The 27305-nt window shown below is 44.6% G+C and overlaps 1 protein-coding gene across 2 annotated transcripts in view; it reads right to left on the reverse strand.

Moving 5' to 3' along the window:
• The window catches only part of RBMS3 (RNA binding motif single stranded interacting protein 3), a 970110-nt gene that overhangs the window by 565475 nt on the left and 377330 nt on the right, over nucleotides 1-27305 (reverse strand). The window contains exon 1 of one of the 2 annotated variants that reach the window (XM_065399125.1): nucleotides 2136-2210. The exons of the other annotated variant lie outside the window; for it this stretch is intronic. Within the exon in view, the coding sequence (XP_065255197.1) occupies nucleotides 2136-2210 (75 nt within the window). Of the gene's footprint in view, nucleotides 1-2135; nucleotides 2211-27305 lie in introns of those variants that run through there. 2 annotated transcript variants of the gene reach the window in all.

A 27305-nucleotide genomic window follows, 5' to 3' on the forward strand; every position in this document is an offset into this window, starting at 1 on the left:
TCTACCACATTATTTGATTACCCAAATATTGGCTTTAGACATACAATGCATCTAAATACTCTAAAATGTCCCAGAAGCTGATGGCTAGCTTTAAGGTAACAAAATCCAGATGCTGCCTGTCTGCACTACTCTAAACTCTTTAGGACTATAGTACAGAAATATATGTGTGTGAGTTTATTTTATTATTTAGATTTGAGAGAGAGAGAAATTAATGCCATATAAAATTTATTATAGATTTGTAATATCTACCCTTGCAAAAATAATGCGTGTTCAAATATATATTTACACTCACACAACTTTTCACAAGAGTAGATAATTTTATACTCTAGAACACAACAGATAATTATAGATAATATATAATTAAGTAATATTAATTTATTCTCCAAAAGCTTCAGGTTAAAAAGTCATTGCGTGGAAAGCAGTTGTCACTTTCAACTGGATCAGAAGGTTAATTTCCCCAAAAAGCATATTTTACAAAATAGAAAGGGAAGTTAAAAAAAGAGGACTGGCAAAATTCAAGTGACATGAGTAAAAGAGATGGAATGTCCAGTATTTCTCATCCAGTACTTGAGGCTATTGTTCTTTCAAAAAATACCCATAAATTGTTTCATGTCTTTGGCTTGCCAGGTTCTGAGGAATGGCATCGGTCTGCATCCCCAATCCCCCAAACAGTTGAAGCTATAGCCAATATTGCAGTCAAGCTAGCAACGGGATGCTGCTGCTGCTGCTGCACAATACGGACTAAATGGTCACAAAGGTAAAATGCTATTTGAATCGACCTTGAGGGGGGAAAATGGTGAAACAATTACTCCCTGCCCTCCCCCCAAAATGGGCTGATCTCAGACAAAAATTCTGCACATTATAGGTAGAGAAAGCACACAGCAAACAAATGAGAGGTAATCATGTTATGAATTACAAGACTATAATCACATTGAGTGGTTCTGGTGTCCTCACAACTCCAGCCAACCTTAGTCTCAGTTTTCACAATTAGTTAATTTATATAATGCAGGGGGTCTGGCTATAATCGTTAACAGAAAAGTAATTTTATTGGCAAGGAAACGTAACTTGGCCTTTCAATAATAACTAGCTCAACATGTTTGAGACCAAAAGTAACCCCCCCCCCCAAGTCAGATGTGTCCTATGTGCTTAAATCTGCCATTTAAATTGGGGTGACATTTGTTTGGGGGGTGGAGGTTATTGGGGGTTTTTTGTTTGTTTTTAAAAAACAAGAACGTTAGTTCATTGACTCAAACTGTTAATCTATGGTTGTGAGGTTGCACTTCAGAATAGTAATTTTCTTTACGATGCCCTAACTGGTTTGCAGAGTTGTTTTTGTTACTGTCCACTGGTTGCAAAGGAGACTCTTTTGGGCAGCAGATTATGGTACAATGCCATTAGGGAAAAACAAAGCATGATTTAACTAATTAAAATCCAGGTGTCATCAACTTCATTCAGTCTTGTTGGGAGATGCAGACCGGCCTTCCAGAGCCACTGACATTGAAAAAAATGAAACCATGTTTGGTGCTTTTTCTGAGAGTAGCTACTATCTATTTCCAGCCCTATCAAATGTAACAGCACGCAGCCAGATCATCCTCAATATTTAACGCAACATTAAAAGCAGTTCAATACATCAGAGAAAACTCCAAAAGATTTACAGTAGGTTAGCGCCTTGTCCACCCCAGAACCCCACAGCATCTCAGACTTCACTGATTAAAAGTTTCGGTATCCACAGTCTCTTTGCTAATGGCAAAATGCTTTTGAACGCCAAATAAATTGCATAGATCACTGAAACAGTATTTGCATGCCTGATGCTGTCCAGAGCCATCTCCAGCCTATGTCATAATCATGTATACTTGCTTCAATAATATTAACCACATGTATTGTAGGGAGAGGGGAATTAAAGGGATTAACTAAAGATAGTAGTCAAAATAAAATTAATAAATAAATGCATAAAGCCTAACCTTCCTGTTTCTGGCTATTAGCTCTGCCTGGCATGATACTGAATTCAAGGGGAAAAAACAAACAAACAAACAAACAAACCTCTAATTTATGCAACTCCACCATCCATCCTTCACTAAGTGTATAATGATATCATATTAACACTGCTGGACAGGCAGGGAACTGCTGTACCATACCTTGGTTTGGAGATAATGAGGGTAGTAGTAAGTGTACTGAGGGTACATTGGTTGCTGTTCCAAGCGTTTGCCCATGTAGCTGGAATCTTTATCTCCGATGCAGGGAACTCGTTGACAGGGTGTAGTGCCCCAGGCCTTTCTTCCTCTTAAACCACTATTCCTGACAGTACTGATGACTGATGAGGCTTTCGAGACTTCCTTGCCTTCTACTGCTCACAAGGTCCAACACAGCAAGAATAAAAACAAAAACAAAATATAGATGGAGCTAAAAAAAAACCACCCTTGTTTTGTTCCCCCCCACCCCCCACGCCCTCCTGCACTCAGGATACAGCGTTTTCTTTCCTAGCCAGCTTGTCTGTAGTAATGTCAATTGCCAGTGTCTGTAGAAAAAAAGTCCTGTTAGAGAAATCAGCAAGACAGTGGAACTCCAAACCGCTGCAGACCAGCTTTTTCTCTCTCTCTTCTTCCTCACCCCAACCCCGCTCCCCTTTATTATTTAAAACAAAAATTAAATAAAAAAGCAGCTTTCCACAGCCTACTTGCTGCTGCCCCTCTCACGGTGTGACATGGTGTTTAGGGCTTGTCTTGTCTTTCATTCAAACCCCCTCCTTCCAGCCGGTGTGGGTGGACCTACAGTGAGCCTCTCCCTCGAGAAGCAGACGCAGTCCAGAAGGCTGCAGTATTTCCTCCAAGAAGAAACAGCCTGCTTTTTTCAGCCCCTGCTGCAAGCAAAGTCCCGATTCCCTCTGCTGGCTATCTCGGAAAGCAAAGCAATTTTACAGCAGCGCTTGCTGGTGTAACTGAACCCGGGGAACTTCAAATACCGGCAGTGGATTCTGCACTTCACAAAGTCACAGAACAAACCAGCCAAACAGTAAGCCAGGAGCACAGAATACCTGGGACTCAAAGAAATTGCTGCAAAGGATGAGCCTTTAAAAAAAAAAAAAGAAAAAGAAAAAGCTGTTGATATTTTGTGACGCTGTTAAAACAAAGAAAGAAAGAACCCACAAGGTCACAGAGTCTATTAGGAGATCAGCAACAGATTCTCCAACATGGAATTGTTTTAAGCAGAAAACTAATTTGTACAATAATCTACCATTGCACAGAAACAAACAGGGGGTAAAAAGGGCCATGCATATTAAGTGTTCACTTTGACAGATCCAGTATATTAAGACTTGTTTCAGTCATTCCTCTATTTAGATTTATAACAAAGTGGGGGAGGGGATCACCTCTCCTGAGCTTTCCATGGCTTTAATATAATTTTTAAAATACCCTTCATGAGCTTCAGATAATCCATCACACCATCCCCTGGCAACATCCCACAGCACCCAGAAGTACCAGTCTCACACACTTGCACCATAAACGTTACCACTGCTCCCTAAAAGCCCGAGTAAAGAGACAGGGCTTGCAAGAGATTCAAGCTGATTCTGACCAACTTAAGCAAAAGTTTTGAATATTATTTATCTGAAGGGACCTACCTTATATGTATATAAATCACCTGTAACATTTCTGGGCACTGTACAAATAAATAAGTCAATATACTTTGTCTTATTGTGTGTACAAATCCCAAGTTTAAATTTTAAAATCACGTATTCCTTTGACACATCATTTAATTTGTGGAGCTTTCTTTAGTGGCCTCACTATTTTCTTTTTTTTTCTTTTTCTTTTTAATTTACAATTACTGGGCAGTGGTTTCCTTTGTTTTTATTTAAATCATATGTAATATTTCAGCAGGATTGTCAGCAGCTGTATTATCAACCAAATTGTTTTTAGAGAGAAAAGTATATCTTTAAAGGGACACTTCTCAAGGCTGGTAAGGTCTAAAATTAGACCTGCCAGCTGTGTTTTGGTTTGTGGGCACACACTTGCACGTGACACAGGCACGCAAACATCACGTTCAACTCTGCTTTGTCAGACTGATGTTCTTGTAAGCAAGCATGGCATTAAGTTGAGCAAGGATTCATATACATCCCCACAGCCTGCCAGTTACACCAGCAAAAAAGGTGCAACAAAGCAGAGAGGCAGAGCAAAAGTGTGATACACATGTATTAATCACTGCAATCCCAGAACGCATGGTTTCACTTCCTCAGTGGCTATTTTTTCATTTTAGTACTTAAACAGCACTCTGCGTCATGCAACGGAAGCTGCTAGGTGCTGAGTTCTTTCAAAAATCTGGCTCCAATTGTGGGAGCCAAGCACTTGAAAATCTGCCCCATATCTCCAATGCACTGCACAAATGTTAACTGTTAATTCTCATAACATTCTTGTGAGATGGGAAGGTGATTTTTATTATCTCCATTTTACAGATATGTAAACAGACTCAGAGAGGCTAAGGGCTTGATCCTGTAACACAAAGTAGGTCCAAAAAGGTTTCTGAAACTGTGATAGCCGTAGATCTATAGTGAATCTGACTCTGGAAAGCCAGGTCAGGGGAAGAAAGCCCTGTGTATCCTGGAGTAATGGGATGAAATCATAAATATAAAAGATTAAGACTAAATATAAAAGAAAAAACTTCCTGACTGAGATGAGATCAATTTAAATGTATAATAGACTTTCCAACATTCATAGATTTTTTTTTTAAGGCCAGAAAGAACTATTTTGATCATCTAGTCTGATTTCCTGCACACAGACCACAACATTTCACCAAATGCATCCTTAAAAGGGAAGCACAGGAAGCCCTATCACAAACATTGAAGAGCAGATTGGACAAAGCACTGGAAAAATATATAATACTACAGTAAAGAAACTTGTAATGGCTAAGTGATGGACTATAACACGTAAACAGGTCTTTTCCATCTCTAATATCTGTAATGCTAAGTACAAAACCGAGTCATACTCTAATCTGTACAAACTAAGCAAACCATTACTTGTAAATTTCCTGTTTCTGCTAGATAGCAAGTATTTCCATCAACAAAATGCCATTGGTATTTTCCGCACAAATTAATGTAGTCCAGACATATTTTGGATGAAGGCATAATTCTATTGAGTAATTACTGAATTTTAGGTATATATTCTCTAATTTTCCACTGGGTAAGAACTTTCAGTTGCAACTGCTAGGGTTCTGCTAAAGTAGCACAAAGTAGATTCAGAAAGGTTTCTGAAAGTGTGATAGCTATAAAGCTAGAGTGCAACAGCCATTATTAGCCTAATTTTTAAAATCTCAGCCACTCTTTCTGACATCTGTTTGTTCATGGATGTCTAGCTGTCAGCTCAAACTCAACATGGCTAAAACAGAGCTCCGGGGGGGTGTCTACACTGCCATTAAACACTTGTGGCTGGCCCGTGCCAGCTGACTCGGGCTCAGGCTAAGGGGCTGTTTAATTTCTGTATAGATGCTTGGGCTCAGGCTGCAGCCTGAGCTCTGGGACCCTACTCCTCGCAGGGTCCTAGAGCCCAAGCTCCAGCCCAAGCATCTATACTGCAACTAAACAGCCCCTTAGCCCAAGCCAGCTGGCACAGCCCAGCTGGGGTTTTTTAATTGCAGTGTAAACATACCCTCAGTCTTCCTCCCCAAGCACTCCCAGCTATCTTCTCTCTTGCCCCCCGTGAGCACCACCACCATTAACTGCCTGTCACTGAGGCCCATAACCTGGGCCTCATCTTTGACTTGGAGCAGACCCCTCTCAAGGTCCTCACATCCAGGCTACACCTAAATCTTGCAGATTCTTTCTGCATAAAATCTCTAAGGGCACATCTACACAAGAACTTACGGCCTGGCTGGGGTGTAAATCTACAGCACTCCAGAGGGCCATGCGCTGTCTGTGTGGCCCCTGCTGATGCACACTACAAGCTCTCTAGTGACCTTTGACCTTCTGCTGTTTCAAACCACTGTACATGGATGAACACTAGGAAACTTCTAGTCCACCATAGTAGGACAGTTAGCACATGGCACGCTGGAGTGCTGTAGATTTACACCCCAGCTTGCCATGGTCCGTCAGTCCTGGTGTAGACATGCCTTAAGATACAGCACTTCCTCTCTACACAGCTAAAAATCTCATCATATCATGGCTGGGCAATTGCAACATCCTTGACAAATGCAATCTTGCCCCGTTCCTATCCATTCAGAGTGCTGCTGCAAAGAATTTTCCTAGCCTGTCGCTTTGGCCATGTCGCCCTGCTTTTTGCCTCCCTCCATTGACTCTCCCTACTCAGTCATATCAAACATAAGCTGCTTGTCTTCACCTTCAACACCCTTCACAACCTATCATCTCTCATTCACTATTGAAATATCGACTCCCACCTCTGATTGAGGAATGATGCCAGCCTCTCTCTCTCTTACTTGTTAAATGCTCAAGCAGGCACCTTTTTGCTTTCTCACAGGCAGCCCCTCCCACTTAGGAGGAGCTCCCTGTAAACATAGACAAAGCTAACTCATTATCCACCTTTCAGTCCCTCCTCGAAACTCTCCTTTGCCGTGAGATGCCTACAAAAAAACATGACAACAGGCAGGCTGCTGGTGTGCTTAGATCGCTGCCGATCATGCTGACCGGTATTGTCTCGCTGTTCCCTTGTACTCTCCGGTTGGTCTGTCTCTATCCAGCTCTTGTCTTTTGCCTTATACTTGGTTTGTAAATTCTTTGTCGTTTTGTTCTCTGTTTGTACAGCATCTAGAACAATGGGGCCCTGGCCTTTGACTAGGGATTCTAGGCTTTATGGTGATAAAAATAAATAATAAGCAGCAGCAGCAACAGCCGCCAACAGGCATAATGTAGGGTCCGTCAAGACGGGGTTAGGTCTTGAATCTTTTCTGTCCTACTGATCAAACACTATTTTCTGTGCACATGGCCATGATAATGTAGCTGCTGACTAGTTTAAGGCCATGTCTATATGTACAGTGCTGCAGCGGCGAAGTTCTCCTGCCAACATAGCTTCTGCCACTCGCGGACAGGGATTTTTTTTATGCCAACGGGAGAGCTCTCTCTCGTCGGCATAGAGCGTCTTCACCACATGTGCTGCAGTGTGTGCCGGTATAGCTGTGCCACTGCAGTGCTGTACGTATAGACATGGCTTAAACCAGTTACCATCCACGTTACCATGGCCATATGCATAGAAAGTAGTGTTTGATCAGACACAGCACTGTGCACAGGAGCACTTATGTTGGAGTAACTTATGTCGCTGGGGGAGGGGCGGTGGAATATTTATGCCCCTGAGCAACGTAAGTTTTGCCAACATAGGTTATGTCTGCATCACAGCCTAAGACACTGTGCAATTGTGCTCTCTTTACAAGCTAACCTACCTACAGTAACTAAGGACAAAAGTCCTATTGCAAGACCCACTTGGACAGTGCTTGATTTAGCGCCCACGTATAAGATACAAAAGGTCATGAGTTCCCTGCTCTGCCACAGACTGCCTGCGTGGCCATGGGCAAGTCACTTAGCCTCTCTGTGCTTTAGTTCTCCCATTTGTAAAATGGGAATAATAGTACTTCCCTACCCCACAGGGGTGTTGTGAAGATAACTACATTGAAGACTGTGAGGCGCTCAGATACTGCAGTAATAGGGCTCATAAAAGTACGTTAGTCTAACAGACTAGTTCAGGACTCAACACATGCTTTGGTTGAGGCCAAGTCGCAGGCCTATGAACCCTGTCCCAGTCTCAGAGGATCAGGTCCTGGATGCTTCTCCTATTGAAGACAAAGGCAAGACTCCCATTGATATCAAAGGGAGAAGAATCCAGCCCTCAGTGTTTCAGTCCCTCTGCATTCTTTCTAAGCTCATTATGTAATGGCTGCTTCCCCATTTCTCCTCTAGGGCAGAAGACCAGTGCAAGGTTCTCCACTTAAACTTTACAGGGGAGCTGTGAGCAGAGTAGCCACAGAGGGGTGCCCGCCCACACTAAAGGATGGGAAGCGGGAAGGAGGTGACACAGGCGTTCACATTTACACAGATCCAGCGGCCTAAACAACCTGCTTAACCAGGGCAAGCTGGGTGTAGCTGCTATTCCAGGAGTTCTGTTAACTGGTCTGAGGAGGTGAATTTCAGCTACCTATCCTCTCCATAGTCTCCGTGTAGAGAGCTGAAACATTCAAGCTTTACACAGATGAAGTAGACCTCACTTAGTGCTGGATTCTACAAGGTACTGAGCACTTTTAACTCTCACTGAAGTCAGCTCATCATTGGCAGTCAGCAGGACTGGCCCTTAATCATGAGACACAGAAGTGAAGGGAATCAAAATGGGAATTTGATATGAAAGTGGTGGGGTTGGGGGAGAAAGGAAGGAAATTCAGTATTGAAAGGAAAAATGCAAATAACCAGCCAAAAAGCAGCCTCGGATAACGCTGCCTCTGAAAGAATACTGGTGATGGAAAATGAAAAATTTCCATTTGCAAAATACAGACATCAAAAAGATCATCTATGACTTGGGAGCACACAGTTTAAATAGAATCCCCTTCATTTTCTGGCCGGCGCATTTGAATAACTGAATCCACTTGCAAGCTGGAATAGCAGTTTGCCTACTGAGTGTTAAGTATAAATGCTACACAAAAGAAAAAACAAGCTGTTCAATCCCAATAAGCAACAGCCGACTAACTTCACAACTTTCTTCTCTCCTACTGGATGCTCATTATCAACTCAATAATGGAGCTAGTCATGGGAAGCTGGTAAGCAAGCCAAGTTCCAGTGCACCTGAAAAGGAATTACCATACACATCACCCAACATGGGGGGGATTTCACAAGACATACAGAGGAATAAAAATATCGCCAAGAGAAAATTTAGAAATAAAATAAAATACATTGGAACAAACCAACTGTAGATCTGACAGCTACGTAAATTCTGAGACAGACACCAGAAGAGGCACCATCTTACTGATATTAACTCAACCAAAGGCATATCTGAAAAGCTCGAAGCAGGTAAAAGCTAACTGGCACGCGCACACACACACACACACACACACACACACACACACAGAAGAGAAAGAAAATGCGTCTCTTGGGAAGCATAGATAGAGGAATTAATTTGGTTTTTCACTTTGTAAAATTTAAATTTTCCCATTCATAACCAGGTAGGTGAAGAGAAAAGAAAGGTGAAAAAGGATGCTCCCAGCAGGAGAAAATAATTCAATAGCTTTCTTATTTGCTCAGATGCAGCTCTATACACACACACTTTTTCAAAAAAATAATAAAGCCTTGTGTACAAGAAACTACAGTTTTTAGCTTGTAACACAGAAGTCTTGTTGATTCCCACCTACCTGAATCAAGGAGAAATTCAAAGAAATTCTAACCCCATGCTCCTTAAAAGTAGAAATGTATATTCTGGGAGCATTAACTTGCATCAAAACAGTGTCAAAACTGTCTAAGCAGGAACTAAAGAAAAATGTTCTTGTTTAGCAGCAGAAAGACAGCTGCCAACAACTAAAGAAATATAATAGGTAAAGAAAAACAACAACAATTATCTTGGGTTTATGTTTTTGACACTGTCTCTGCTTTTATTCTTCTCTATTTACTCATCAAAGCTATTTTCAAAGGAGACTGTAGTGATGCTTGACAGCTTGCTTACAATGGGTTACAAGAAGAATACTGATTTTATTTCTAGATCTGTCAATTTATGCAGTCCAGAGACCTTAAAACTATGTCTATGAACGTAGAATCTTGCTATTTAATAGTTCATTTATCAAGCTAATTTGCTTTAACGTCGCTGACTGAAATTCGAACAGCAATACACACAGATGCTACCTATCACGTGATAGACAGAAGACTTATAAAATTTTAAAAAAGAAAAAGAAAACAAAAGAAGCAGCAGAAAAAACAGACTCAGATAGCCTCCTTGAGATCTACTCTTAGAGGTAGGTGACCCTCCATTCACAGATCTTTCCCCTCAAGGTGGTACTATCCTGTCCCCCCCCCACACACACACACTTTTTTTGGGCCGCTTGAAGGGTACCCCATGGGCCCAGGATCCACATATGGGGAGAAGGGGTAAACACGTCCTCCTTAGCCTACATGATCTTTTCCATAATCTTCTGTTGCTGGGAGCTGCTGAAGGTAGGCTTGTCCCTTGCAGAACAGGTCTGATAGAGCTATTCTGCCAGGGAAGTGAGCAGAGAGGTTGGTTCTGGGGGCCAGTGCACCTACAGAGGCACAGGACCTTCATGATGATCCCTGGGGATCAGTCCAGGGCGGGGATGAGCCACACAATATTTTCAAGGAGAGGGAAAACTCCACCCCTCTCAAAAGGGTAACAGAGCGTAGGAAACATCTAGGATGAGATCCTTGTAGACATTTCCTTCCCTAAAGCACTCCTACTGGGAGTTTGGATCTGGCCCCAGAAATGGGATATAGAATAAAAATGGCTACATGAGATGCTGGTGTTGCCAACCTTTACAACTTTATCTTGAGTAATGGGATTTAAGCCCCTGCTTGGTGCCAGACTGGTACGAAGCTCCAGCATTCATGAAATGGGAAAACCCCTTCTGACTGGCTGCCTTCCCCACTTCCTGGGGAATAAAAGACAATCAGAGCTTCTACAGGAGGCCGGCAGAGCTCTCCCTGCCTCACCCCTCAGAAACCCAGAGATGTTTCTAGGTAGGCGAGGGGGAGAGGGAGCACCAAAACTCCATTTGCACAAGAAATGAGAGAGATTGAGGGCGCTTAGAGTGGCTTTTGTCCTCCCCCTCCTTCTCTCTCACCTCCTGCTCCCCCCACCCCGTCCTTTCTCATCCTCTCCAATGCAGCAACAGTAGGCCTGGGAAAGAGAGAGGAGAACCCCTCTTGGAGGTGTGCTCCCCCCTTCCCAGGTCTGGGAGGACGTGTGAGAGAAGAACTTCTAAAGTTGTCACCCCTTCCCACCCTGGGATTAGGAGAGGGCTGTGAAGATCCCCTGGAATTGTAGGAAGAGCAAAGACGTGCTGGGGGGCAAGGGACAAATGTGAGGCTTAGGAGAGGAAATGGGGTGCAGGATTTTTGTGTGGCTGTGTGGACAGAGTTGCTGCGGGGGTTTCAAAAACTGATCTGTGGCTGGGGGTGCAGAGTTGACTGATGTAGGGATGTGCTGGCCAAAATGGTATTTCTCACTGCCAGCACTAATTGGTATAAACTGGCCATACTAGTTGTCATACACACATTGGGGGTGGGGGCAAGGAGAGTTCAAAAATATCAGAAGACAGCTCAAAAACATTTTTAACTTATGACCATTCAAGTAAAGTGGCCCATTAACACCTCTGCCACTCTACCTTGAAGGGTCCCTTAGAATATGGGCTAACTACTTATGCTAAACAATCTGTTCAACCTCGCATTTAGCTCTGACACTCAGGGTACGTCTATACTTACCCGCTGGTTCGGCGGCAAGCAATCGATCTTCTGGAATCGATTTATCGCGTCTTGTCTAGACGCGATAAATCGATCCCGGAAGTGCTCGCCGTCGACGCCGGTAATCCTGCTCCGTGAGAGGAGTAGGCAGAGTCGACGGGGGAGCCTGCCTGCCGCGTGTGGACCCGCGGTAAGTACCTTTAAGTTCGAACTGAGATACTTCGACTTCAGCTACGTTATTCACGTAGCTGAAGTTGCGTATCTTAGTTCGAACTGGGGGCTTAGTGTGGACCAGCCCTCAGAGTACCTTTCTCAGACCTGAAGAAGAGCTCTGTGTGGCTGGAAAGTGTGTCTCTCTCACCAACAGAAGTTGGGCCAATAAAAGATATTACCTCACCCATCTTGTCTCTCTAATATCCTGGGACCAAGATGACTACAACTACACCGCATACAACACTGGATCTAACTTGTGACTTTGGAGCTTGCAGGGTTAGCAGTACTGGAATACTGTCCCATTTAATTGGCCTTTAAGTCTATCTTCTAATACTTTAATAATTAAAATCAACAAAGCTCAAAGATTTCCATTGACTGTGCTGTTTTTCCACGTTTGAAGAACAGCAGAGAATGGCAGAAGGACAGGCAGGGCATCTTTTGATTGATTCACATAACACATTGATTTCAAATAACACAGTGAATTCACTCAAGAACCTGGCTTCATTGATACTACTTTTTGCTAATATTTTCTAACGGATTCACTCTCTGAAAAACAAAACTATATAATCAACAAATTGTAGTCAGCCCAAAAAGCTCCTTATATTGAAGGAATACAGTTATAGGTAAACAACCTTTTCCCCTAGGATCTAACCAGCGCAATAACAAAATAATAAATAACAACAATACTGCCTTTATCTTCTATCTATAACTCTTCACTTTAAGGATCTCAAAATGCTTTACAACCATTAAATCATTTGTAAGGCATGAGGGAATTATGTCAGTAACAACCTGTGAGACAGGTGGTATTACAATGCGAGAGTTTCCAGTCTGTAAGGGTGGTGGACTGGATAGTGTTTCCCTTAGGAAACAGTCAATGCTTCTCAAAGCAAAGATACATGGTGGACTAAATTGTAGATGAACGGATCGCAAGCTCTTTGAGCCAAGAAGACGACTCATGAGGACAGTGGCCTGATGGCAGAGAAACACAATGTGAGGACCCCTGAGATCCAAGGATGGGCCATACTGGTCAAGTGACACTGTAGTACCCTTAGTTATATTACTCATTGCTATTCCAAAACTTTGAGAAAACATTACAATTTCAAAGTGATTAGAATATTTGTGTTCCCAAGGTCATATTTCTTGTAGCAGCACCAAATCATCCCAGATTAGCAAATATTGTGTCTGTTCCAGTGGCTAAATCATTTTTCTACAGTCTGAACAATGCAGTGTCACTACTGTAAGCTGTAGTGTGTTTGACTAATACTGTAGAATACTACAGCACTATTTTATAAGGAGAGAATTCTCCAAATCCCACCTCTCTCATTCAAAGTCCTGCTTACCAGTGTCTTTTCTTCATTCTCCCTGTTTACTTAAAATCATTTTGTAATCAGGAAACATGAGATTTTTTCTTCTTAAGAAAGTTTATTGCTGAAGGTAATGGGGGACATAAATATGCTGCCTGTTTACTGGGACCTATAAACACTTAAGACCACAGGCAATTAATTGTCATTGAGAGAGTAGCAGTGAACATGGAGGCTTTCTAGAGTATAACTGCAAGTTTACCCATCACATAGAGACATAGCCTAAGGATAGTCAGGAACAATAGGCCTTAAAACAGGGAACTCAGTGAAAATGGCTCACTGGCAGGGTAGGGTTATGAATAGAGGTGAGCAGGAATAGATAGACCTCCAGACTAAGTAAAAAGGAGTCATCTTTTCTCCTAGACTAAGCAAGATTTTATTTTGTTTTTCCTTTACTAGACCTTGTTTTAATTGCCAACTATACTTCTTCAGAGATCAGCTTTTTCATGCAGTATGGTTTAGTGGTTAAGATCCAGAACTGGAGGCTTGTCTACACAGGGAAATTTACCAGCATAATTATACTATATCATTATACCTCTACAGTTTTACCAGCATAACTCCCCATTGTGGACATTCTGCAATAATGATGCCAGTAAATTTCCTCATATGAACAAGCCCTAGGTATCAAGAAACCTGTGTTCTGTTGCCACCTCTACCTGCTGTATGACCTTGAAGAAGTCTTTTCCCCACTTTGTTTTCCTTTCCCACTTTTGTCTGTCTTGTCTATTTAGCATTGGCCTGCTAAACCCAGCGTTGTGAGTTCAATCCTTGAGGGGGCCCTTTAGGGATCTGGGGCAAAAAAATAGTTGGGAATTGGTCCTGCTTTGAGCAGGGGGTTGAACTAGATGACCTCCTGAGGTCCCTTCCAACCCTGATGAAAAAAAAATAATGATGGAGCTGTGCATGGTAGGTTCAGGGTAAGTGTCACTACCATTAAATATAATATTTTCAAATTTTTCCCACTCTTCTTCATCTGCCACTAACACTATCATTGCGAGAGGCACCTCCCCACTCTCTCTGCCTCCCCCCCACCCTCCGCCCCACCAATGAGATTAAGTTTGTCCACCAAATGATTTGTTCACACAACTGTGGCTGGGGGAAAAGGCCAAAATAAGCCTTCCCAAACAATTTCAATTCCTGAATCAGATTTTTTTATTATTATTTATTTATTTATTAAAGACAATACTCTACATTAATATTCTATTTTGGCCCAGAGCTGGTTAAAAATATGGCCTGTTTTGAAAATGAAAATTTAATTAAAATGTTTGTGTTCTTTTTATTTTGCTTTAAAAAAACAAAACCCCAAATAAAATTAAAACTAAAAAAATTAGATTAATTTTGGGTTCCTCGATTTATGCTTTTTCCTCCCCGCCAGCTTTTTCTCCCCATGTTTTCAGTGTCAAAATGAAAAAAAAAAGGAAGGAAAAAAGGAAGAAAAAAGAAGGGAAATTAACATTAAATTAAAAATGAATAATCAATCAAAAAAATCGCTACATACAAAATGTTTGCAAAAAATTTTGAACACAATTTCAGTCCTTTTTAAAAAAAAACCTGCAGAAAAGGGTTTTCAGGAAAAAAAATACCATTTTCAACTAGTTCTCTGTAAGTAACTGCAGTCTCTTTTAAACTGAACTGTCAGGTTAGGAAATGCAGAACTGCTTTTTGGGTTGTCTACAGTTCTAGCCAAATAATCCCTGTATTTATTCACAGTTTATACCATACAAAGTATTTTGTAAACAAAGAAAAAATACAAGACATAGTTAACCAGAATCTTGGACATGAAAAAAATGCTATTGTTTCTTTCCCCCCTAACACAATCAGGAAGGGACATGGAAAACATGTGAAAACACTTACTTGAGCCTGAAGAGCACTGTTATCAGCATGGAAAGTTTCTCATTTTATTAGAAGAGAAATTAAGTGTCTATTAACACAGAATCAAAAACTTATGTGTAATGATTTTAAAACAAATTGTAAAGGAAAAGGAAAAATCTCTTCAGTTATTTCCTATCCAGCAAAATAAGAAAGTGTCTTTCTGCTTTGTGGAGATGTACATGAAAAGACCAAAACAATTGAAGGTAGTCCCCCTCATGCTGGGGGCATAAACAGATTCTTCTTTTGCTCAACACAGTTGAGCAACACCCTTTTCTATAGATGATGGCGTTTTATGTAACAAATGGCTTCCAGCTACCACAGGACCAATGCAACCTGCTATGCAAAATTAAACTTAATGTCACGCCAGGTTACTGTCCATCATAACCAAAGAAAATGTATTGAATTGAATATGTTTGGTTTGGGAAATCTGTGTTTTGTCAGCTGTAGTGTAACTCATTGTCCATTATACAGTATCAAGCCCATTCTAGGCAGCCCATAAAGTATAAATGTTCAACCTCCCAATCCCATGCATGTCAACTTTCCAGAACAAGAATGATAGTGGATACATAACATATATACACGTTAGGGCTGGAGAGGAGCGAAAGCTACCACTTGCCTGTCAAAAAGCCAGGAAAATTCACAGTGGTTGGAGGTTTTCCATTTACTAGAAAGAGTCAAGCGCTGATTATGGTACTTTTCCTTCCTTTTTCTGACTCACTTCCTCCCACCACCACCCTCAATTCACAAAGTCATCTTCATACGATGTGTTTTCCCCTCTCACAAATTCCTTAAAATACTAGTTGTTCTTCACCTAACACCCATCGCTCTTTAAGATGACTCTTTTCTGATTTGGCTTGTCTGCCTGCCTTCCTTCCCTTATTACTTGGGCCAGGAATCTGGCAGCTAACTCTCTTAGGCACCTTTGAAAATTTTAGCCCCTTCTCTCTTCATGTTCAATGTTTCTGTCTCCCTTTCTTCTTGGCCCATCACCTCGCCCAGCTGTCCATTCACTAAGACTCCTCTATTCCGCAGTCTCACTATGCTGGGCCCAAGCAGCATAGAGGATGAAGCTGCCTGATGTGAATGTAGAGAGGACAAGAGTTTGAGCTGGGGAGCAGGGAAGGAGGAATAGACAGACACGGATCCTGGGAGGGAGAGAGACTGCGACTGGCAGCAGAGGAAGTGGAAACTGGGCCTGGGAGTAGGGGGAAGACTGGGAGCCAGGAGGGCATGCAACTGGCTGGGCAAAGAGACTGGGACTGAAAGTCAGGGAGGGAACTGAGGAGGTAGAAAAGACTGGGTGACAGTAGATAGGGGTAGACTGAGATAAGATGAGGAGTGAAGGGGGGAGGCTGTAAGTTAGTGGGTAAGAAAAGTGGGACTGAGACCCAATGTAATGGGTGGGGGAGTGAGGAGGGAAGGCATACAGATCTGGTGAGGAGTCAGGATGCGGGGAAGAACTGGCACTGCTAGGCAAGGGAAAGCGACAAGGAGTTAGGGGTTGGGGGGAGACACATTGAGATTAACCAAGAAGCTTAGGAGGAAGTTTGGGACTGGACGACAGGATGGTGGAGAGAAACAGATCGGATGAGGAGATGGAAGGGTGGGGGGGAGAATTGGGACTGGCTGGGCAAGGAGACTGGGGACAAGGAGCTGGGAGCATGGAGAGAACTAGGAATGGCAGGGAGAAAAAATTGGGAATGAGAGTTGGGTGAGACTGGGACTGCAGGAGTGAGACTAGACCTTCCTGGGCAGGGAGACTAGGGTTGGGTTGAGAAGCCTGCGGAATTGAGACTGAGGCTGGCTAGGCGAGAATTGGCCTGGGATAAGGTAGGAATGCCATAGGGACAGGTTGGAAGGGACAGGATAGGATGGGTAGAAGTTTGGGGGCAGATGAGTTTGTGCCCATTACAATCACTCTGCTCCAGAATCATTCCTCTGTTTTCAGCAAGTATCTGAGAAATACACTGGCAAACACACTGGCATTCCCCTTTAATGCTGGTCTACACAGAGGATAACAAACTACTATTGCTATCAGTTACTCCATTAGCTCAAGTAACAGAGTTCTGTGTGGTGGATCTAAAGGTTCCAACCCAGATGATGAACCACATGGGTGTCAGTATGATGCCACATGACGCAATTTCTTTTTTCAATGGGCTTTTTTGAAAACCTAGGAAATTACACACAAAAATCTATATTAAAGAACAAGAATGTGATCATGCAACTAAGACTGTATCATAGCACAAGGGAGTCCATAACTGGACATGTTGAATGGGAAACGTTAATTCTGGCATTTCCTAACTTTTGACTGCTTGACTTTGCAACTTGAATAATGTTTCTTAACATAGATCTTTGTGTGTGTAATAGTAGGTAAAATCTCCAGGTATTAGCTGCAGTCTTCACATTTCCTTGTTCCTTTCAGATTACTTTCAGAATTGGGCATAATAAAGTCATGGTCTCCTTGATTGACAACCAATAGACAAAGGAGCATGGGTTAGTTATCTTGGTCTCCTCCCTCCTCCTCTCCTCCTCCCTGTGCCCCACAATAGCTGAGACTATCTGAGGTGCTCTTGCTGACAGTCCCCAGATTTCAACTATTGGGCTGGCAGGCAAGGCATTTTCTATGGAAGCCATTTGGAGTTTGGTCTAACAGAGCCCCACATTGGTCTAACAGAGCCCAAATTCACCTTTCAGGACACAATGCAAGGCTTATCCAGTCAGTCAGGCTTTTGGCCATGAGAATGGTATTACCCATTTTCTTGAGCCACTCTGGGTTGACATTGTGTCAGTTATTTGTGTTGTAATCGTCTTCATTGCTGTGCATGCATCTACAGATGATAGGCACGTTTTGCAAACTGGAAAAATACATTGTTATGCAGTTCACAGAGTATACACAGTATCCTAACAGTTTACGTTTATGGCTAGAAAGAGCCAAGATTAATAAGGTTTGCCTTACCTTCATGCAGAGACATTAAATATTTTAGCTAAAAATGTCAATCCTTATCAGCTGCTTAGCTGTTGTTCCCAAACTATCCTAATATTTATGTTGTTTGCAGTGTTGTTGTAGCTCTGTCGGACCCAGGATATAAGGATATAAGGGAGATGGAGTAGGTGACAGAATATCTTTTATTGGACCAATAAAATTGAATGAAGTTGGTCCAATAAAAGATATTACCTCACCAACCTTGTCTCTCTAATATTTAAAGATATTCTGTAGAACTGTCCTGATTTCTTGTCATTCTAGCTACTTTGGGTCACCATAAAGTGGTTGCAAGTCTCTATGCCTCTCTATCATCCTACCTGTCTGGAATTTGAATCTGTACTGTACGGCAACCTTCACTGTGATATCTGCATGCTTATTTGCATGTGGTTCTCTTGGCATTTGGAAAAAAAATCTTTTTGCAATAATGAGTAGTCACTCCTTAGGGTAAGCCTAGTGGCTCAGATAGCTGTGCAGTACTCCAGTGTAAGACAAGATCCAAACTGACTTCACAATTCCAGCTGTCTGACCCCTAAATAGTCATCATAGTTGTGGTGGGGAAGAGACACTAATGTTAAATAAGAGCCAGTCTCCACTCTACGCGCTTGTAATGGCAAATGAAGTGTGCCACAGGTATAACCATGAAAAGCGGAAGATCAAACAGGAGGAAATAGTGATTGAGAATGAGGGGGCAAATGAAAGACCTCCCCCCCCAGACTGGACCTAGCCAGTCCAAGTTTCCACTCCTCAAACTGTTTATTCGTACTCTGTAGTCTCATCTTACACTTCGACTGTATGCTTCTTGGGGTAGGGACCATCTTTTGGTTCTGTGTTTGTACAGCACCTAGCACAATAATGTCCTGATCCATGACGAGGACTCTCAGGCACTAGGGTAATACAGATAAATAAATAATAATAATAATAAATAGCTACAGCCATGTGAAAGTGGTGATTTGGAATGACAACACAGGCACATCCTCTCAATGAAACATTTTAATGGAGTGGGGAGGAGTGTATAGTTCACATACAAAGCTGCCAGGGCCGGCTCTAGGCACCAGCCCTCCAAGCACGTGCTTGGGGCGGCACTTTCTAAGAGGCGGCACTCCGGCCCCCCTTTTTTATTTTTATTTTTTATTTTTTTGCTTGGGGCGGCATTGCCGGGCGCCGGCCCTGGCCCAGCCACTCACCCTGCCAGCGCGAGCTGGGATCCGCGCCCCCTGCCCAGCCCGGCGGCGCACTGTACAGCGCTGCCCTGGGGAGACTTGGCGCGGCAGCGGCAGCAGGACCCCATCTCCCTCCCTGCATCCCGGGCGCCGCTTCCCTTGAGCCCCTCTCGCGGCCGCTGCAGCCCGGGCTGCGGCGGTGGCTAAAGGGGCTCCCGGAGTGTGTGAGGAGCGGGGGGGGAAGGGGGGGAAGGGAAGCGGCGCCCGGGATGCAGGGAGGGAGATGGGGTCCTCCTGCCGCTGCCGCGCCTTCCCTTCCCTTCCCCCCGCCGCTCCTCACACACTCCAGGAGCCCCTCTAGCCACCGCCGCAGCCCGGGCCGCAGCGGCCGCGAGAGGGGCTCCCGGAATGTGTGAGGAGCACGGAGGGAGAGAAGCGGCGCCCCCTGGAGCCGAGCCCGGGCTGCGGTGGAGGCGAGAGGGGCTCCCAGAGCCAGGGCCGCCCGGGGGGGGAGAGGGGGGGGCAAGTGGGGCAATTTGCCCCAGGCCCCGGGTATGTCCAAGGCTCCCCCCGCCTCCGTCTTCCCCCATCCCCCAGCATCTCAGCCAGTAAGGGGGCGGGGCTGCAAGCTGCGGCCCAGCGGTGGGAACTCAGGCCCCCCTGGAGACACCAGGCGGCTGCAGCGATGTTTGGGAGAGGGGTAAGCGGCATGGTAAGGGGCCAGGGCACCCCCGACCCCATCCCCCACAACCCTGACCCCCAGCTCCGAGCCCAGCCCCTCTGAGCCGGGCACCCCCGACCCCATCCCCCCCAGCCCTGACCCCCAGCTCCGAGCCTAGCCCCTCTGAGCCGGGCACCCCCCGAGCCCATCCTCCCCACAGCCCTGACCCCCAGCTCCGAGCCCAGCCCCTCTGAGCCGGACACCCCCCAACCCCATCCCCCCCACAGCCCTGACCCCCAGCGCCGAGCCCAGCCCCTCTGAGCCGGACACCCCCCGACCCCATCTCCCCACAGCCCTGAGCCCAGCCCCTGTGAGCCGGGTACCCCCCAACCCAGAGCCCAGCTCCCCACCCAGCCCTGGGCAACAGCAGCACCACCCGCAGGCAGCGACAGCCCATTGGCACCAACCATCACCCAGCAACAGCCCATTATGTAATTGCAAATGTATACATACCATTAAAGCATTTAATGTTTTTAAATAATGTATTTAGTGTATTTTCAAATTATTACAAATTAATTTTTGAATCTATTTCACTAGTTATTTTTTACATTTCCAAATACATGTTACTATAGTATTGCAACTTTTTTTTATGGAAGGGGCCCCCGAAATTGCTTTGCCCCAGGCCCCCTGAATTCTCTGGGCAGCCCTGCCCAGAGTGTGTGAGGAGCCAGGGAGGGAGGGAAGTGGCGTCCCCTGGAGCCAAGCCCGGGCTGCGGCGGCGGCGAGAGGGGCTCCCGGGGTGTGTGAAGAGGTGAGCGGCCGGCTGGGCTCGTCGGTGCTGAGCAGGTAGCCCCGCAGCCGGAGATCCTCGCCTTCCCGCCCGCCGGGGCTGGGCCAGGGCGCGGTGAGGCTGAAGAGCAGCAGGTCCGGGGGGCTCTCCAGGTCCTCGGCTGCCAGCATGTCAGGGGTGAGGGCGGTGAGCACAAACTGATCCACCTTGGCCACCAGCAGCGCCGCGAAGCCCAGGGCGGGGGCCGTGTTCTCCGCGCCGCCCCGCAGCCGCACTGCCACCTGGAAGTACTCCCACTCCGCGCCGCCCAGCAGCTCCACCCGCATGGGGACAGAGTCACGGCTGGGCCAGGGCTTGGCCGCCGTGTGCTGGTAGCGGATCCCACGTTTGGGGGGGAGCCCAGTGCTGGGGTGGCAAGGGGTGCAGGGGGGGAAGAGAGAGCCCAGTGCTGGGGCGGCAGGGGGTGCGGGGGGGGGGGCACTTGTGGGCTGGGGGGGGCAGCCAAAATTTTTTTTGCTTGGGGCGGCAAAAAACGTAGAGCCGGCCCTGAAAGCTGCTTGCAAATATGGGGCCACATTCACAGCTAGGCATTATGTGGTCACTTGTGGAGAACAACAGTGGAGATGACAGAGGAAGGATACTCATATAGGTGAGGCACTGGACTAGAAATAAGAAGTTCTGGGTTCTGTCCCTGACTCTGCCATTGGCATCCTGTTAATCCTTAGATATAAGTATCTTCTGAGGCTAAATTCACTGATGTGCTCATGTATGTAGTAATGAGCATCATAAACAGCCTATAAATTTAATGGCTTGACATAATTTTTAAGGTGCAGCCTCTTAAGTTCCATGAGGGATTGATTTCATGTTCCTTTGGGGACGGGAGAGGTGTCTGCCTCAGCTGATGGCATAAGATTAATTTGGATCCGCCTCTGCTTGTATGGAATCTGGGAAAGCAATCGTACATATTTTAATTTAAATTCGGCATCTGCCAACTGTCATAATAAAGGAGAACTTACTTTATTTACACAGTATTTTATTTTGTTTTTAAAGATTGTTCTAATTACGTGGAGTCAGGATCTAGAAAGCATGGAGAAATGCAGATAGGAGGGGACATCTTTAAAACATGCAACAAAACTCAAGTCCTGAAATGCACTCCAAAACTGTACACGTAATCACTACAATCACCCAGACAGACCACACTGTAGATAGCAAATAAAACTCATGTGTACATCTGATAATTACATGACTAAACAAGCACGGGGTATGGAGCTATACAATTTGCAAGTAAACTCTAAGAGGAAGGGTGGTCCTGTGGTTAATGCACTGGACTGGGCTGCACTAGATCTGGGTTCAGTTTCCAGCTCTGTGCAAACCACTTAAAGCCCTGTGCTTCAGATCACCATCTTTACAAAGGGGATACTAATACTTCCTTTCCCCCACCCCTGGTCTACCTAGACTGTAAGCTGCGGGAGGGGGGAGAATATATAAGTTATTATGTGTTTGTACACAGAGCCCGATCTCAGTTTATGGCCCAAGAAAATAAATAATAAATAGTAGTAAAATCTATAGGTACATCTGGTAACTGCATGTCAAAGCAGGCTCTTTTGTATATAATTACCCAGTTCACAAGTAAACCCTGATTATCTGATCTCTGAATTATCTGAAGTATGAGAAATTCATATAGGAACTGAAAGTTGGAGTTTCGGACAAACAAATATCTGGTTAAATGAGTTAATAAGGACATAAGCAAAAGCTATCTGTCATGTCTGAAACATTGGAAAGGTCTGACTGTTTAGATTAGATGTAACAAAGCTAAGGAAACAGTAACTGTAGTTTCTACAAGAGCTGATAATTAAAATACAATTACCTATACCAACAAGAATCAAGTGCATAAGTAATTACTGCCTTTCTAGGAAGCAGCCCTACATACTTGTAGCGAGGCGGTGGGATACCCCACAGCCCCGCTGAGGACCGAACCTCCCCTAACACCAACGTGGGCAGAGCCACCGGGTCCGGCGCCCGCCCCTCAGAGGTCACGGCGCCGACCCGGAAGTATAAAAGCCCGCCGGCAGAGCTCAGTGGAGAACAAGCCAGCGGAGAGAGCAGACGTCTGTGGCCGAGCTCCCGCTTGGGAGACAGCAGCAGGCCGCGACCGGCCTGCTGACTCACCAGGCCAGCCGAGCCTACCCCTCGCCCGGTACCCTGAGGAGGGCTGGCCAAGCCTGCCCCTTTCCAGCTATCCCGAGGAGGAGCCGAGCCTGCCCCTTTCCAGCTATCCCGAGGAGGAGCCGAGCCTGCCCCTTTCCTGCTATCCCGAGGAGGAGCCGAGCCTGCCCCTTTCCTGCTATCCCGAGGAGGAGCCGAGCCTGCCCCTTTCCTGCTATCCCGAGGAGGAGCCGGACCTGCCCCTTTCCAGCTATCCCGAGGAGGAGCCGGACCTGCCCCTTTCTTGCTATCCCGAGGAGGAGCCGGACCTGCCCCTTTCCTGCTATCCCGAGGAGGAGCCGGACCTGCCCCTTTCCTGCTATCCCGAGGAGGAGCCGAGCCTGCCCCTTTCCTGCTATCCCGAGGAGGAGCCGAGCATACCCTTCGCTACCTACCCGGAGGAACCGATGCTGGTGGAGAGCACCGAGGACACTAGTCCGGCCCAGGTACCCTACGGGGGGGGGGGGGGGGGGGGAGGGTGGAAGTAGCCCGGGGGCAGCCGACCCCAGTTTGGCTGTAGCACTGCCAGAGCCTATGTCAGTGTGTTGCGGCCAGGATCCCCACTGACAGCAGCGAGTTTCCGCCGCCGCTAGGGCCCCGGGCTGGGACGCAGTGGAGTGGGAGGGCCTGCGTCCCCCCTGCCACCCACTCCTTGGGTGGCAGACTCCCCCTTTCTCCTGGCCTAGAGAGGCTGGGACCTCTTGCTACAAACATTGACTCAGCCCCTGCTTAAGGGCCTGGGTTCCTGACTGACTGACTGAGTGCGGCTCGCCCTGACCTAGGGCCTGGGCTGCTACAAACATTGACTCAGCCCCTGCTTGAGGGCCTGAGCTCCAGACTGCGTGATTACTGCCCCGCCCTGATTGAGGGCTCGGGGCTTTTCTGACCTATTGGCTCAGCCCCTGCTTATGGGCCTGAGTCCTTAACCATGTGTTTGCTGTCCCAGACTGCCGCTGGACCAGGACTGACGGCGGACCAGAGCGAGACGGTGGGATACCCCACAGCCCTGCTGAGGGCCGAACCTCGGCAGAGACTGTTACAGTACTGTATTGCAGTTATTCGAGCAGATGCAAATTCAGCGAATGGACAAAGAATCAGCTCAGGTATTACCCCTGACGTCTACACTCCCAGAGAATTAACAGCCTCAGCAATTAGCAAAAGATTTTTTTTTTTTTAAGGAGGAGCAGCTTTTTGTGGAGGATGGGAATGGGAGAAATGAAGTGAAGAGTAAGTACCCTCCTTCCTTGCCTCACTGGAACCGTCTGTGTTATTAGCTGAATGCCTGGGCACTGGGATGTCTCAGCAATAGTGAGGCCTGTGGTGAAGCAGCAGTCTGGACACTATCAATAAGTTGTTAATTTTGGCAAGTAAGTTATGTTAAGGCAGCTGTGGTGGAGAAAAAGAGGTTGTAATAATATTGCAATGTAACATTATGAACAACATTCATAATGCCATAATCATCAGATACTTTTCAAAAGAATGCTACTGATACAGCAAAAAAATATTGCCTCATATTTTATTAAGGCTCAGGATATGACAGCTCAACAGTAAACTGTATGTAACAATTACTCATAACAGGTTTTACAGCAGGCTTGGATAGTTTCTTGCTTGTATCCTTTTGGCATTCACTTTTTTTTATTATAATGACAAGGGCATAGCACATGTTCACTGCCATACCTCTAACTACACATACAAGCCACGTTTCACTATCGCATTTACCACTGTCTCCGATTGTCCCTGTACTGGCACTTTGTATTTCTCAATGAAATACATTTAACAAACAACATAAAAAAGGAAATCAAAATGAGCCTCAAATAATCTTGTTCGGGGCAACAGAGAATAATGACCGTGCCTTCAATGAGGGACATAATTACAACAAGCTGTTCAAAGGAACTTTTAAAAGGTTTTGGGGCGGGGGAATTAAAAACTATTTACCTCTACCAAAGCAGAATGAATAGGGGTAATGAGTAATAACCCTGAGAAAATGACAACAAAGGAGAACATTCTCAGCACCGTGAGCGGGAAATTAATCAAGTCCCTCTATTGTTAACAGGTGTTACACAATAAATTCCCTGTGTTCCACTCTGACAAGGCGTCACTAACATAAAAGAAAAGGAAAAGTTTTAATAAGAAATAAATAAAAATAACACTACATCATACTTACATGGTAGCCTACACAAATATCCCAAGGCACTTCTCAATCCAACACAGGCAAAACCAATGTCCAAGTTAAGTATCTTATCATATTTTGATTTAAAATCTTGGAGAGAGACAATTTTCTAAATTAAAAAGTAGGCAATGGTTCCAGACTATGAAACATGAATACGAGATCAATTTGGCCAATACCAAATGATCTTCAAATAACTTAATGTAATATCTAATACGTTAATAGCATCTCCACACTGAGATGTACAAAGTTTTACATCTTGATTACACCTATTATACTTGCATTGAGTCAGTGAATATTCAGTTTAAGACAGAGGAGCATGATGCAGTTGTGTAAACAGAAGACTTGAGCCAGGAAATCTTTAGTTCTAAAACCAGTCCAACTTGACTCTCATGTGGCCTAGAGCAAGTCACTGAATCTCTGTTCTAGTTTCCCCTTCTCTAAAATGGAGATACTACTACTTGCCTATCAACCTTACAGAGATGCAGCACTTTGAAGAAGGAAAGTGTTCTGTATTTCCATTATTGAAATAACGAACAGATGATTTTTCTGCATGGATGTTTTCTTTCTCCCCCTTTGTATATCAATTCCCCATCAATGCAGCAAAACAAAGACTGATATACAAATCGAAGGCAATTTTTCAATGAATCTCTGTTTCACGTTCCCAAAGTAATCCACAGATACCTAGGATTTTCAATGTATGCTAGCTTCCATGATATCCTTTCCAGTTTAGTTGGGTACTGAAGAAATAGCAAGGACAAAAAAAAGTCTTATGAACAGCTGTTTACAGCATCATATATCATATTCCCTTCTCCTTGTAAAGTATTCTAGGACAATTAATGCCTGTTCTCTCTCTTCAGGAAGGGACTGTTCAAAATGCCTTACAACTCTGAATAGGAAAGTGATAAGCAAAACAAAGACTGATCCACAGGCCTAGTTCCATGCAAAGTTCATAAGTACTTAAATGCTACTGTTTAAGCAGAGCAATTAATGCACAGAAAAATCTGCCTCATTAATCAAGTAACTATGACACAGTTGGATGGAAGTATTACACTTTATGAGATAAATATTTTAACCAAGTCTTCAAATGGTCTCAGACAACTATAATTCAAAGGAGCACACATGAAAAGATCATTTCGCCTGCGTGTCACCGCTCCAATCCATGTATATGACTGCCATCAAAAAGCTTTTCAGTGGCATTAAAAATCTCAGTCAAGTTGGTGGTGGGCTGATACCTGTGGTGTTGTTGCCAATTGTGACACCTGGACATGGTACATTCAGCAGGGAGGGCAGCTAAAGAGAGGTGAGCCTCTGCAGTCCCTCTGGAATAAGGCTGATGAATTAGCTGGGTGAAGCAGAGAAACTTTGCATTACCACTGTACTTGTTCTGTGGAGAAAGAGGATTTCAGCCTTCTGTGCTACAGGTTCTCAAACAGATCCATGCACGACTGGTGTCCCACACAGCACTTGTTAATGGTTTGTGGAGAGGTGGTCGGTGACATATGCTGCTGCTGTCCTTCTCGTCTCCATCTGATACATTTAAATAAGCCAAAAATACCTTAAATACTTTCCTAATATCACTTTGCCATGTAACCAATTGATGTAGCTGCTATAGGATGCTATGCAATTGTTAGAGGGGAGTTGGTCAGTACAAGTGTTCCAAATACGTCTCTAAGACACAGTGCATGCGGAGACAACATGGGAACCCGTCTTCTAGGTGGTAAGTTTGCCAATTTCTACAGGTACTATGCTCATTCTAAAAAAGAAGAAAATATCTTTGGAAATAAATAGCGTTTTTCAACTGATTGAAATCAAAAGCCTTTAAGAGATCTTTTCTGTATAAGTAAGTACCACATCAAAGTCTAAAGGGAAGGATCTCAAAAGCACAAAATCCAGTTGACTTTCAATCGGAGTTGAGCATCTAATTCCCCTCTCTGCCTTTGAAAATCTGCCTCTACAAGCTTTCAGAGCTTTTATCATGTAGTTTAGTTTGTTTCTCAGTTAATGCAATTAAAAGTAATGTCACATAAATCAGATAATCATGGGCCTTAGCTAAGTCAATAGAACTATGATTTACACTAGCTGAGTATTTTGCCCCATATTCTCAAGCAAGAGCGCACATGGAACTAAGGACAAGTATAATACTGCATAGGAACTTGCTCTTTAGAACACAAGCATTCTGATCCAATAACACTAAATTTTAAGGAATCAATTTGTGTCTTGAAGCATGTGCATGCGCACACACACACACACACACAATCTTGAATATTCAGACTACATGCTTAGAATACATACAAACTTTTGTTTGTCATTCATGCTGAGCAGGCAGGCCTATCCTCCTTTAATCTAATCAACTTCAGAGTGATTGTGCAACCAACAGCTGTGTCAGAGCAACTGGAAAAATAGATTCAGAACAAAGGGGAAGACCCATCTCAACAGGGCTTCTCTCGCTAGTACATAAACTCTGCTTTGGCAGAATGTATAAATATTTCATTCACTATTTTGTACTGTATTCC

The sequence above is a fragment of the Emys orbicularis genome, chromosome 2 (genome assembly GCF_028017835.1).
Source record: "Emys orbicularis isolate rEmyOrb1 chromosome 2, rEmyOrb1.hap1, whole genome shotgun sequence".
In the NCBI taxonomy this organism is placed as follows: Eukaryota; Metazoa; Chordata; order Testudines; family Emydidae; genus Emys; species Emys orbicularis.